The following is a 13,364-nucleotide window of genomic DNA, read 5'->3' as shown; positions in this document are numbered from 1 at the left end:
TTAAAACTTAATATTATTCATTTCTCTTCAGATCTCTTCGCTACACTTCCTCAGATGCCTTCTTAGACAGTAAAATCTGGTAATAATTATCAAACACCATACACACTGTTTACAATAGAGTCATATTTCTTTCTTCTTTTTTTCCTGCATAAAAAGTAGAATGCTGCTGAAAAATACCCAAATGTCTGCTATGCTTCATGCCAATACAGCAGCTCAGCCAAATATGCAGAGAACAGTTTGCCAAATAAAAGAAAACATAACAAATTGGTAATAGTTTCTATCTTGACAGAAAATGAAAATTATACCTCAATGTGTGGCCACTCCTGTGGACACATAAAAATGTCTTAGAGGCAATCATTCTACCTCAGATAACACACCCTGACAGTAGAGCAAAGCATAGTGGCTGGCTTTCACTTCCCACAAAAAGAGCAGCCATGATCTACAAAGTAGCCTGGAGGAATCACATAATTTGTGCATATGATATACGTGTATGACATACGCTAATTATATTTACTATAAATCTTATAAAGTACTATTATTGTTTTTGAGTAGAATTATCGTGTTTGGAGGAGTACGTTGAAATTAAGAAAGAATTTTTTTTAATGTCATGTCACTATACGTATCTCAAATCATCCAATCCGATGAAGAAATGAAAACATTAAGTCTTTATCCCAAAATATGAAATTCAACTCTCCAAGACATTCTAGCATTCATGAATACCTTTTAGAAACTTCATTGCTTTGCTAATGTTGTATGTGGATCTAGCCAATTTGCGTAATAAAAATATTTTACAACTTATTTAGCTTCGAAGTAAATTCTCTGAAAATGGAGCAAGACTCCAGTCTACAATGTTAACATGTACATTTACTGAACTGCAAAACTAATAATATAATGTTAATTATTAGTCTATTGCTTAGCATCATATTATTCTAAATCTTCATTTTAGTGCCATTTTGAATGCAACGTTGTTTTCTGAACAAAAAAGCCACACAATTTCATAATCTGAAATTACAACAATCCTCTTCCTTCAGTTTAAGTTGCCTACAGGGAGAAGCACTATCACCAATTAGATGTCAGTAGTTACTCAGAAGGGAACACAAACAATGATGATTAGACTTTGCAAGTCCTTAACAGACTGGTTATATTACTGTGAAAAGAAAGATCAGGTGTTCAGAGGTAAAGGAAAGGCTGCATACTTTCTGTAGAATTTAAAAGCACATTGGTACGTCTGAAGGATCTCAAAGGATTAGTGAAATCCTGAAATCCAAGGGACAAAAAATTTATGCCATATGTTATACCTCATCCTCAAAGAGCTGCATAATGCCCAAGATAGAAAAGACATAATGAAGGAAGATTATGTAATTTAAAGAATTTACCAAATAGATGGTGACAAGAGAAACTTAAAGTAACAACAAGTGGTAATGAGACTTATCCTGAAAGGGGCAAGATTTAGGAAATTAATTTCTCTATTTTCAAAAACAAGAAACCAAAGCAATTTTTTTTCTGTTTTACCTGTTAAAACTGCCAATGAATAAAAGCAAATAAAGCAAGGCTGTTTTTCTTCTTTTCATTCCAGACAACAGAGTTAACATTAAAAGCAAAAAGAAAACTTAAGAAAAAGAGTCTGAATTTTTAAACTACCATATTCAGTAGTTTTGTTTAGATTCTACAGCTAAGAGAAATTCTCAATTCTTCTGCGAAAAAAAAGAATTTAAGCAAAGAATATAATCAATGAAATAAAAAGCAAAAAGATTGCTGGTGATGTTTGAATAGCTATTGCATTGAAAGAATTACAGGATTTTTAATAACCTATGCAGTAACTCAAATGAAATTTCATTGAGAAAAATATCAAGATAATATTGCACTCATTATGCACTACATATGTAAATATGTTGTTTTATGACTGCAAGAATTCTATGCTAAGTGCTGTACTACTAGTTTTAGTGTTTCTGCTAGTAAATGTCTGAAGTTTTCTGAAAAAAAAAAAATCCTAGTATTTCCCCAGTGAGGTCTCAGCTCTACTCAGTGAAAAGCAAGAAGGTGTGACTGTAAAGCTGCAGAATCTGTGTAGCTTCATCTTACTAAATTAAAAATAAGCAATGATTCATTCATATGATAGAAATAAAAATGGAGAAGTGAGCTGAGTAATCTAAAATTTTAGTATCATCCATTATGAGACCATTTAGGCCCCATAATTTGCAATTCAGCTTTTTATTATCTACCGTCTTTTTTTTTTTTTTCTGTTAAATTTCTTTGGAATGTATCTTCAAACAAATAGTCTAAGATTTTCTTATTTAATGTATAAAAATTACCATTTTTATATTACACGTTATTGTAATTTGACCTGTAACTTCCAGATGAAGAATTTCTTTTAATTTATTAACACGTGGAACAAAAAAAATGAAATAAAATGTAAAAAAAAAAATCAAAAAAACCATTTTGCCTCCCATACATTATATTCCCTCCCACTCTTTTTTATGTTGTCTTTTCTCAGATCAGTATGCACATCTTTTTCATTCGCAGAATGGCAGTAAATCTAACTTATTTAGACAGTCTGCTCCCAATGCTTAAAAAGCACTTCATTAGCATGCTTATCTTTCTGTTTTGTGTAAGTCTCCTCAAACAGACATAGGGTCCTTTAACAACAATTAGTTATGTCATTTTGTTCTTATTTAAAAAGGATTTCTAATGTACTTTAAAACATCTTTGTACATTTTAGTTTGTCTTATTGTAATTCAATTTTTTTTCTAGTTACTGGTACTAGTTTGGGGTTTGGAAGAGGTAGGTATCCGACTGGTTTCCTACTCCCAAGATCGGAGCCTTTAGGAAGATCATAAAGGTACATATGATGTATTTTTACTTACTCATTTTAAGTTATCTGAGATATAGAAATTCTGGGTGTTTTAGAAGACTTGCCAGGATCGTTGTTCAATTTTCTATTTTAGTGGTAGTTCTGTTGTAGCTGTGATAGCTTATATGTACAACTAAGGAAAATGTTGTAGGTAGAGATATTATATTAGACCAACTGTATTGCCTGTCTTATAAAAAACACGACCAGTTTGTATACATTTTCTAAAAAAACCCTTTTTTATAGCTATTTTATGAAAGCATTCTTTATTATCATTGAACAGCTTGCTGTCTAAGATTGCAGGATCACAATTTAAACCATACAGATTTTTCCCCTTCCCTACTTAATGTGGGTTCTTTGGATGAAAGACTAACATGAGTAAACACGGTACAGGTTGCTTCTTTGACTGTGAAGGTCACAACTTCTGCAGCTCTTCATCAATTCCAGTGCTACCCTGCTTTGTTGGGGTCTCCCTCCATTTCAGGTGAGTCTATCTTTATCTTATCCATCAGTCTTTAAAATACTTACCACTCCACAGTTTTTGTAGGACTTAAGACTATACAAGGCAAAACATTTCCTACTGTCCCGCATTATTTTCCAGAGTACTAAACCAGTATGTTTTAGTTGACTCCTGCTGCATCAACTCTTTTTACATCTGGTGTTTCTGCTACTCCTTAAATTTAGGCTTAACAGTAAGACCATGCCAGTGCAGTAGGGTTTCAGAAACACAGAGAAGTTTAGCTAGAGGTGATAAACTGAGTAAATTCGAAGGTGGGAGATGGTGCTAACTCCTTTCATAACTTATTCCTGCTGGAGATAATTGGCACAGAAAGCATGCTATCTTCTTTCCTCAAAATGATGTAATAAAGAAGAAATAAGGCAAAGAAACAAGTAACTAAATGAGCCACTAAACAGTAAAATGGTAGTAAGAGGGATAAGAAAGAAGGATTCATTAAATCGAAAAAAGAGACTGGTTTGTGAAACAATTGAAAAATGAAGTGTGTGATTATTCCTCACTCAAACCTGACCAGTAATAAACACAGAAATCCAAATCCATAAAACTTACCAGCCTTCATCATTATCTACTTCAGGTTCAGAAATCTCATTTTCAGGAGTTTCTTCGATTGCCTGGGTTAACTTTGATTTGAACCGGTCCAATAGTGCCAGTGTCTGAAATTAAATACATGGTTTTAAGGAAGTTACATAGATTTATAAATAACAACAGGTATATAAAACATCTTCAAACTATTATCATTTTGAGACACAGTACAATGAGATGGAAGAGAGAACTGTTCTATGAACTAAAAACAAACACTGCAGACAGAGACAAGCAAGAGAGTCAGAGACACCACAAGTGAGAGCACCAATGGTGAGAGAGTGTGCAGTGCTGGGGGTACATAGTTGAGAGCATTTGTTTGGTCATCTAATGAAATAAACATGCACATTTAAGGCAAAAAAACTGTGGTTATACTTACAGAATAGAAACCTCTGATTAAACAATACTGACCACTGACAACAAATTTTACTGTTTGAACCTGCCATTTTAATCTAGTAAAGCAAAACATTGTATAAATTACAGATGACTTATGTATTGAAGACCTAGCTTGGTTGATACTTACATACTTTTACATTGCTGATCTTTTTAACTTTCTACTGACATTAAAAAATTCAAAGCTTTAGACTCGAATACAATGAACCATCTTAACTTCTTCTACAGATACAGATCCTTATGCTACATACATTAAGCTCATACTGATTTATATTTGGTATTTTATTCTCCAGCTGACATTGCCCAGCCTTTCAGCTACAAAATGTCACTGGCTTTCAGGTGACATCTGAAGATCATATTACAGGTCTTGTTTCTGATCACTTGAGAGATGTCTATTACACAAGAATTGTATGCCTAAGCTTTGCAATGGTAGAGGAGTCACAAGGCTCTTCATAAAAAGGGCAGACCATAAGAATAATTTGCACAACCCACAGCTTATTTCTTGCTGATATTTGAGACATTCCTGGAAAGGAAAGCGTCAGGGAATAAGTGCTTGACTGAATTTATGTGGTAAACTACATTTGATCTGTAGGTGATAGGTTGGCCACCTATGTTGTAAAACACCTCTGTATGGCTATTTAGTTTTGTTTGGTCAAGTTTTTCAAATTTAAAAGAATAAAAACTAAACAAGAATAGAAAACAGAAATAGGAAATACCAGAAGTGTTCACTGGAATCAAATTTCCTTCTGGGAGCAATCTTAACTTTAGGAGTTTCCTGGCTTTTGAATTCTTTCAAAAACACATTTTAACACTGCCAAAGGCAGGTTTTGGATTTTTTTTGTTGTTTGCATTTGTTTTCTTTATTTTCTGTTTAATCTTCTGTTTAAGATGGGAGAAAGGAAAATTTCTAGAATACTTGAGTCTGTGAATCATTCAAGTTCTGCAGTTTTACACGTTACTGCAGACAAATGCTTACAACATCTGAGAGAGCAAATCTCTGCTCAGGCCATCAGATGAAAACAAACTAACCCTTTTTACAAGAAATTGTGACCAACCAAAACCACATTCCTTGTGTCTTGCCTAATTTACTCTGGTGCCAGCATTTTTGTAAATAGACCTGTGAATAAAAATAATTTCAGTGTCTTAGAAGGCATTCTTGCAGTGAGTGATTAGATGCCATAAGGTGGATCATGTAACTTCATAAATTGACCCTTGCAAAATTATAAGGTCAGGATGTGCAATGTCTGGTGTTCTAGAGACATATACTTTCCCTATCTTCTCCTACTCTTGTACAGAGGACAGAAGATGGACAGAAGAAGACAGAAGAACTGTACTGTAGGACCAGGTAGGAGGTTTGCAAGGCTAGAAGAGGCCCACCACAAATGAAATGGCATACAAAGAACTTGATTATTAATTTTTGAAGAGTCAATGAATCCTTGCTGAACAGATGATTAATTATTGTTGAATAGTTTCTAACGAGGCTACATAAATAAAAATTAAGATGACTGAAATATGTATTCCTGTCAACTTATCTTGTTTTCCTAGGATGTCCAGGACAGGGCTGATACAAATTCACTAGAAGTGGTTTTAAATTCCTTGATCCACTTTGCCAACCAATCTTTAGTACTCTTTAATTCAGAGTTAACAGACTTCTGAATGTACAAATTTTCCATAAAGTTCTTAGTTTAGAGCTAAATCAGCTTGTTGAGAGTATAAAGATTTGCCAGCCGCTGCTTTGAAGTTTTTAAGCCTCAAGTTTCCAATCTCTCTGGCTTCAACAGTTGAATACGAACATCTTTGTTAACTGAATTGACATGCACTTAAAGACCCATGCATTTGACGCACCGCATAGATTTTACATTAATGTTATTTCCCACTTCACAGGTAGTTTCATGTATTTAATGGTTTCAAACTTGTCTTTTTAGGAAAAAAATACAAATATTTATGTCAAACTTTAATTTGCTTACATTTGCATACTGAAGTCTACATACATTTTGACTGCAAAATAACCTTTTTTTTTTTTCACTTCAAAATGGCCAGTGAGATGGATGAATTTGATCTCTTTAAAACATTATCTAAAATGTAAAAAAAACCCAGCACTTTGGAGAGATGCCAAATACACAAACTTCTGTCCTAGTGCTATCTTACAGCAAGCTCCAGAGCCAAGGAAAGCATTGTAGAGAAATGCAAACTCACGTAAACATCATCAAAGATACCTCTGTGTGGGTAGCTTTTCCTTCTGGAATATTTTAGTGACTAAACTCATGATACTTTCAAAAATACATAGGAACTGCATGTATCAGTGTATCTGGGTAATCTATAGGTGATCAGAGAGTACACACTCATACAGGTATACTTATTATTGTTTGGGAATAGCAAGATTCTTTTTATAGAAAAAGAAACATATGGGATTTTTAATCTTCATTTTTACACAAATGAAGAAAGAATAGTTTTCAGAACTCTTTCTGGAATCTTTTTCCCTAGTTTTTCAAACAATTACCTGATCTTCACGAGAAACGCCTTTCTTTGGCTGCTGCTTCCGCTTGTCTTCATATTTTCTCTTCTCCTGAAGGTATTCTTCAACAACACTATTTGGAGCAGGTTCCTCTTCTGAATAAGGAAACATATTTGGTTAAACAAAATAAATTTACGTTTATAATTTAGTAGCATTTTGGAGAAGAGTTGTGACTTCTGAAATACCAAGCACAACACTTCCATAAAATGTTTCAGCTGTATTGCTTTCTCAGCAAATAGAATGATTTGCTACTTGCTGAAATGAAAAACAAAACACTGTATTGGGCAGACAATGAGTCCAAAAATTTTTGTTTCAATTTTATTTTACCACTGAGCCAGGGAAAGCAGGGTAACAGAAATAAATACTCTGATGGTAAGATGAGAAATAAGAACTTGCTGAAATTCCTTTAACAAGTTTACCGTCATTTCTGAACGCTTTTCATGGAGCAGCCAAACTGGTATGTTGTATTAATGTTCTACAGCTATGGAAAAATTGCTAGTTTTTCTGTTTTGTAGGTTGAAAAAACTATAAATCAAACCCTTGATTTTTAGATGATAGCTGACAGCTACACAGAGATGATTTCTGTTTCCAAACTAAATTTCCCTCTCACTTTTAAAGTTTTCTATAAAGTTCATAAATGCAGCATGTCATAATAAGAGGAAATAAATTTGTAGTAGGTGTATCTACATATCAAATATATTTGTTTACATATCCCTATAAATAGAATCTCTTATTTCTTTGTTATCCTAATTTATATGTTTCATGCATGTATTTGAAGAATAACTGGCAAAACATTTTAAACAAATATACAAAAGGCTGCTTTTTTCCCGTTTTCCTCTTGACAGCTTGCATATAATGAAGAGCAGACAGAGAATTACTGATAAAAGCAAGAGAAAGAAAGAAATGTCATCTTCTATAAGGACCAAATAAGACAAATGCATATACACAGACATTTGGGGACGGTTAAACAGCTGAATGAATGAAATAAAATCTGCTTAAAATCTCATGCAGCATAATATTGGAGGAACTAAAGAGGATAACAAAGTACAGTATAAAACTACAAATCATAATGGCTCAGATTCATCTTTACCCCCCTTTGTGTCAGACTTTTCTACTAATTACTAAAATATATTCTTAATTCAAGACCAACCCCTTGTGAACACTAGTTTTTGCATAAATGTGTGTATCCAATCAAACTTGATGACTGTGCAGAAACAATATACTACCTTATATATACATATATATAGACTATATCGCTACATAAATAGAGACTAAGTATTAGTGAAAATATTAGCTAAATACCTAAAAAAAACATGAGCTTTCCTATAGAAAACAACCTTTCAGGTGACATTTATCTAAAGGGGTGTTTTGAAAAGAATCCTGTCTACCCCATGGTAATTATAATTGTTCAGTTATGACAAGTGAAAAATGTGGGAAACGTGTTCTTGAAAATACCAGTCTCAAATTGGCCATAAACATTATAATGCTGTGATCCAAACTTTAGTATACATATGCTGAAATTAAAGTTACGATTCTTAGTGACACATGTCTTTTGACTAAGATTTTAGTTTAATCTAGTAGACCTCAAATATAATTCTCATACATATAGGTTAAATTCCCCTGAAGTTGTGTGTTTGTGTATTTTTATCACCCTCATATAGTTGTCACTTACTGTTAACACAAATAATTTAAATTTCAGTTTAAGCTTTCTCTTAAGATTATTGTTTCTTGGGTCTTTGTCTGTCATAATTTTTATAATCCTCAACTTCATCTTCTCTGCCTCCTAGGAAAGCCTTTTCACAAGTCAGACAAATGATAATGAGATCCACCTGAACTAACTTCAGAGTGAGTCAACCAAAACTGTTATGCACTTGTATGCATCATATTTCTGTACCTTTCGTTACAAAGACTTAAAGACATGCTTGCATTATTCCATGAGGCCTTAGAACCTATTACTCCACATTAAAAGCAAGTAACATAACAGGAAGGATTTTCAATAGCTGTTAAGACAATGGGTTTTTAACACATTTTACAACAACTCAAAACCATAAACATTATTTGTTAATATAAACAAAATATTCAGCTTTCATAAGGAGCGATTCTTTGAAAAAAATATTTTGTGTCTGCATGAACAAACTCAGGTAACTATCAAAGAAAAGAAAGTGTCTGAAAGAGAGTTGTTGGCAGAAAGTACCCTTTTAAAGTGTAAAATACCGTTTCAAAATGCAAAAGCAGATTGCATGGCTAATATTTCATTTCTGCTAGTCAGCATCCCACAGCCACTCCAAATCTTTCGTATTTGAGTTGAAAAAAGAGGAACCACAGCATTATAAATGGACTACACCTTCACATCAAGCGTGGTAAACTTAGGACCAGCTCGTTGATCCAAAGTATAAAGATCATTACATCGGCTTTAATATATCTAAGCTCCAAACTCTTTAATCTAAGAGCATTTATTCAGATAAAACTGAATGAAACAACAACATGAAGGCACTGCACTGAAATAACATAGAAATGTCTTATTTAAGTAGTGTAGGATGCAGAAAATAGTAGTTTAAGTTAGAGAGAATTTGCACATGTGCCCTACAGCCATCAAATCAGGATGTGTAAATTGCATCAGGCAAAGAAAGATTTTTTTCCTTAGTTTAAATAAAATTATGTGTATATTATATCATTAGGTTGCTCTGCCGGAGGGTAGAAAGTCCCTGCACAGTGACCTGGACAAGATGGGTTGATGGGCAGAGCCAATGGGATGAGGTTCAACATGGCTAAGTGCCGGGTCCTGTACTTTGGCCACAACAACCCCATGCAGCGCTACAGGCCTGGGGCAGAGTAGCTCAAAAGCTGTGCAGAGGAAAAGGATCTGGTGGTGCTGATTGATGCTCACCTGAACATGAGCCTGCAGTGTGCCCAGGTGGCCAAGAAGGCCAACGACATCCTGGCTTGTATCAGGAACAGTGTAGCCAGCAGAACCAGGAGGTGATAGTCCCCCTGTACTCAGCTCTGGTGAGGCTGCCCCTCATGTACTGTGTTCAGCTTTGGGCCCCTCACTACAAGAAGGACATCGAGGCCCTGGAGCGTGTCCAGAGAAGGGCTGCGAAGCTGGTGAAGGGCCTGGAACACAAGTCCTGTGGGGAGTGGCTGAGGGCACTGGGGTTGTTTAGTCTGGAGAAGAGGAGGCTCAGGGGAGACCTTACTGCTCTCTACAACTCCCTGAAAGGAAGGTGTGGGGAGCTGGGGGTCAGCCTCTTCTCACAGACAACTAGTGATAGGACTAGAGGGAATGGCCTCAAGTTGCTCCAGGGGAAGTTTAGGTTGGAAATTAGGAGACATTTCTTCTCAGAAGGAGTAGTCAGGCATTGGAATGGGTTGCCCAGGGAGGTGGTGGAGTCATGGTCCCTGGGGGTGTTCAAGGAAAGTTTGGACATGGTGCTTACTGACATGGTTTAGTGGGTGATATTGGTAGTAGGATGGTTGGACCAGATGATCTTGAAGGTCTTTTCCAACCTTAATGATTCTATGATTCTGGGGAAGGTTAGGGAAAACAAAAAGAAAAGAAAACACAACACTTTCTTTACTGAAAACACACTTCATTCTTAAGTATATTTCTAAGTAAATTACATATATAATACATAACATATATAATAATAATAGTAAAAAAATATAATTTCTAAGTATATTGCTACTGTCCCTTAGCTAGCCTGAATTACCACCAAGAAACCCTTCATCTTACTGTGACATAAACTTCAGTATTTGTGTAATTTATATTTTTTTCAGATAGATTCTTCTATCCTGAAATATTCCTTTAAGGAATAACAGATGCCAACATGATGATGTAATCTAACCTAAAAGTTTGTTTTTGAGACATGGTTTCCAATGATAGCCTGAAACTAAGGATGAGATTCATAAGTTTTTAAACCAGAAACGACGAGACTGATTTAAAAAAAATATAGAAGGGTTTATTTTTATCACACTTAAATTAGGAACGGTTCAAATGATGTCAGTTTCTAAATACAAAATTGCAAAAGTATAACAAAGACCTGAGAACTTGTTCTAAGGGTGTTGAACTGAATGCCAGTCTTCTAAGTTCAGAACAGGAAGTGGAGCAAAAGACAAAGCTTGGTAAAGAAGTTTTAAACTTCATTCCTACAGCACCTGGTAAATCAAATAGTGTAATAAACACTCAACAGAAGTTGCATCAGAAAACCTCCATTTCACAATCTGCAACAGAATTTTACCTTCCACTTTACAAAAAACAGTAAATATTTGTTCTAGGCCTGCTAACTGTGGTAGATCAGAAAAACATGATCCTTGTTTATGCTGACATTCGTTTCTCAGCTTGATGCTCACTTTCCAAGATTCAAATTCTGTCTTTACACTGCACAACACTGTCTTTACATGCACAACAGTTGCTGATGTGCATGGTAAGGCACCAGTATTTTTCAGCCAAATCTTTTACTGACTGTATGCATACAATTTTCCACAGTATGAACTTCGGTTCTTTACAATTTTGTTATTTGTATCAGTGTTAAAAAAAACTTGTAATAACATCTGTCCTTGTAATAAAGGAGGCAGAACTCATGTAAGACCCAGAGATTTTATTCCCTTATTAAGGGAGAGATAATGAAGCTATGCATAAAATATTTGTTGGAATAAAAATCAGTTTCGTTTGCTGCAAGTATTACCAGATACACACTAATCTTCAGAAGGGAAGAAATGGTATGTATTGCGACAGAGAAAAATGCATGCTGTTTCTTAAGGTTTAATGTCAGCACACCAACACACAAAAAACCCATCTTCCATACTGACAAGAACCAGTGAAAGAGTTTTGATATTTTTCCCTCGATAAGGTACAGCTAGTATGAAGATTTTTAGACAACTAGGCATAAGTATCTTACATTACAAAACATTTCTGACAAAACTAATCCCATTAACTCTTGTGATGCATTTAGCATTTAGAATTATTAGTTCATGCATAACCAAGGTAAGGTAACAAGGAGAGTGCACAAAGCAATCAGAGGCAAATCAGTTAACACCTGACAGCATCTCAGCTGCGTTCACATTTAACTTGGATAAAACATTTTGTTTTGTTTTTTAGAAGACCAATTGGATGGAAATACAATAAATGCATGGTATAGCTAGACTAAATACCAAATGGGAGAAGAGAAAACTGAAAAACCCTGGCCAATTCCTTGTTTGAACTGAAAGTTATGACTGAATGTTTTTGTGCCTTAAAAGACAAGGCCTAAAACAAATTGGTTTTACAGCACTGAAATTTCAGCTTTTCAGAAGAAGTCAACTTACACTGCATTCTTCTGAACTGATAGAGGCATGCAGTGCTGATTTTAAAAAATAATGAATGAGATTCAAATCTTGTTTTTTTTTTTTCTTCCAGAAAATAGGACTTACAAAACAAAATCCTTATGAATTACAAAAAAAATAAAAATAAAAATAATTCTGATATTCCTTAATATTTCAGGAATTCAAATGGAATTCCTACCAGAAGTGATGGATGCAGAACACAAAGCCCATTTCTATAATTAAGACCTAAGACAGATAATACACTTCTTCCAGAACCCAGGAAGAATTTTTCTTCCAGCATTAAATAGTGTCTATGAAAAAAATAACATTAATTTATTGTAAAGTAACATAAAAATAAATATTCTGGAATATACAATATGAATTAATATTATTATGCTTGAAAGAATTTATAACATACTCTCCAGTGTATTTCTGATAATAACTGTCTGATTTTACTTGTGGTTTCCTTCACACCTTAAACTGTTATTCAGTTATTGTCATTACAGTTCTGGCCTTGTTAAAATACTGAAGAGCCACTGAAGATTATTACTGAAGTCAAAGTTGGCTTACAGTGAGGTTTTTGTCCTCTTTTCTTTAGCAAGCAGAGAAAGAAGAGGGAAAAGCATTTACTTTGGCAGAGAAGAGACAGAATATGGATGCTGCGTATTATTTTAGGACAGATAAAATGAGAAAAAATAGAAATGGAAATAGTGGAAGAAAACAAAAACGTTTGAAAAAAGTGACATAGTCAGGATGTACACTTTGATATAATGCAGATACGCAGTATATACCATGAAATCTTAATATCTAACACATTTATGCCACAGAATTGCCAAACCAACAAAATTTGGATTTTGCAGTTTTCACAGTGTTTTCAAGGGTGCACGACTCTCTTAAAGTCTCAGACTTCAAGAAAGCATCTTGACAGGACTTAAGCAAATCTTTAAGTACCACTGACATTACCCAAAGTTAATAATAAAACAGAAATAAAACATAATCTTAAACTGGTATCCTTGCTAGCTTTGTAGAGTTTTCTAAACACTTCAAGCATTCAATTCTCTTACTACAATTAAAACCAAAGTAGAAAATAATTTGTGCCCCAGTAGGATTCTTACACTTAAGTGTTGTTTTTTATATTAGTTGTTAAGTTATTATTCTGTGACTTTTCTGTTTTCTTATGTGTGATAATTTTTTTCATCTAAAGATTATCA

General features: G+C 34.2%; 1 protein-coding gene across 4 annotated transcripts in view; it reads right to left on the bottom strand.

Moving 5' to 3' along the window:
- Positions 1-13,364, bottom strand: part of CWC27 (CWC27 spliceosome associated cyclophilin) — a 140,524-nt gene that overhangs the window by 19,357 nt on the left and 107,803 nt on the right. For all 4 annotated transcript variants that reach the window (XM_035553462.2, XM_035553460.2, XM_050716423.1 and 1 more), the window contains 2 exons: positions 6,838-6,947; positions 3,915-4,018 (listed from right to left, as the gene is read on the bottom strand). In XM_035553462.2, the coding sequence (XP_035409355.1) occupies positions 3,915-4,018; positions 6,838-6,947 (214 nt within the window). The remainder of the gene's footprint in view (positions 1-3,914; positions 4,019-6,837; positions 6,948-13,364) is intronic.

Source organism: Cygnus atratus, chromosome Z, assembly GCF_013377495.2.
Source record: "Cygnus atratus isolate AKBS03 ecotype Queensland, Australia chromosome Z, CAtr_DNAZoo_HiC_assembly, whole genome shotgun sequence".
NCBI lineage: Eukaryota > Metazoa > Chordata > Aves > Anseriformes > Anatidae > Cygnus > Cygnus atratus.
This window is presented reverse-complemented; position numbering and strand designations above follow the sequence as displayed.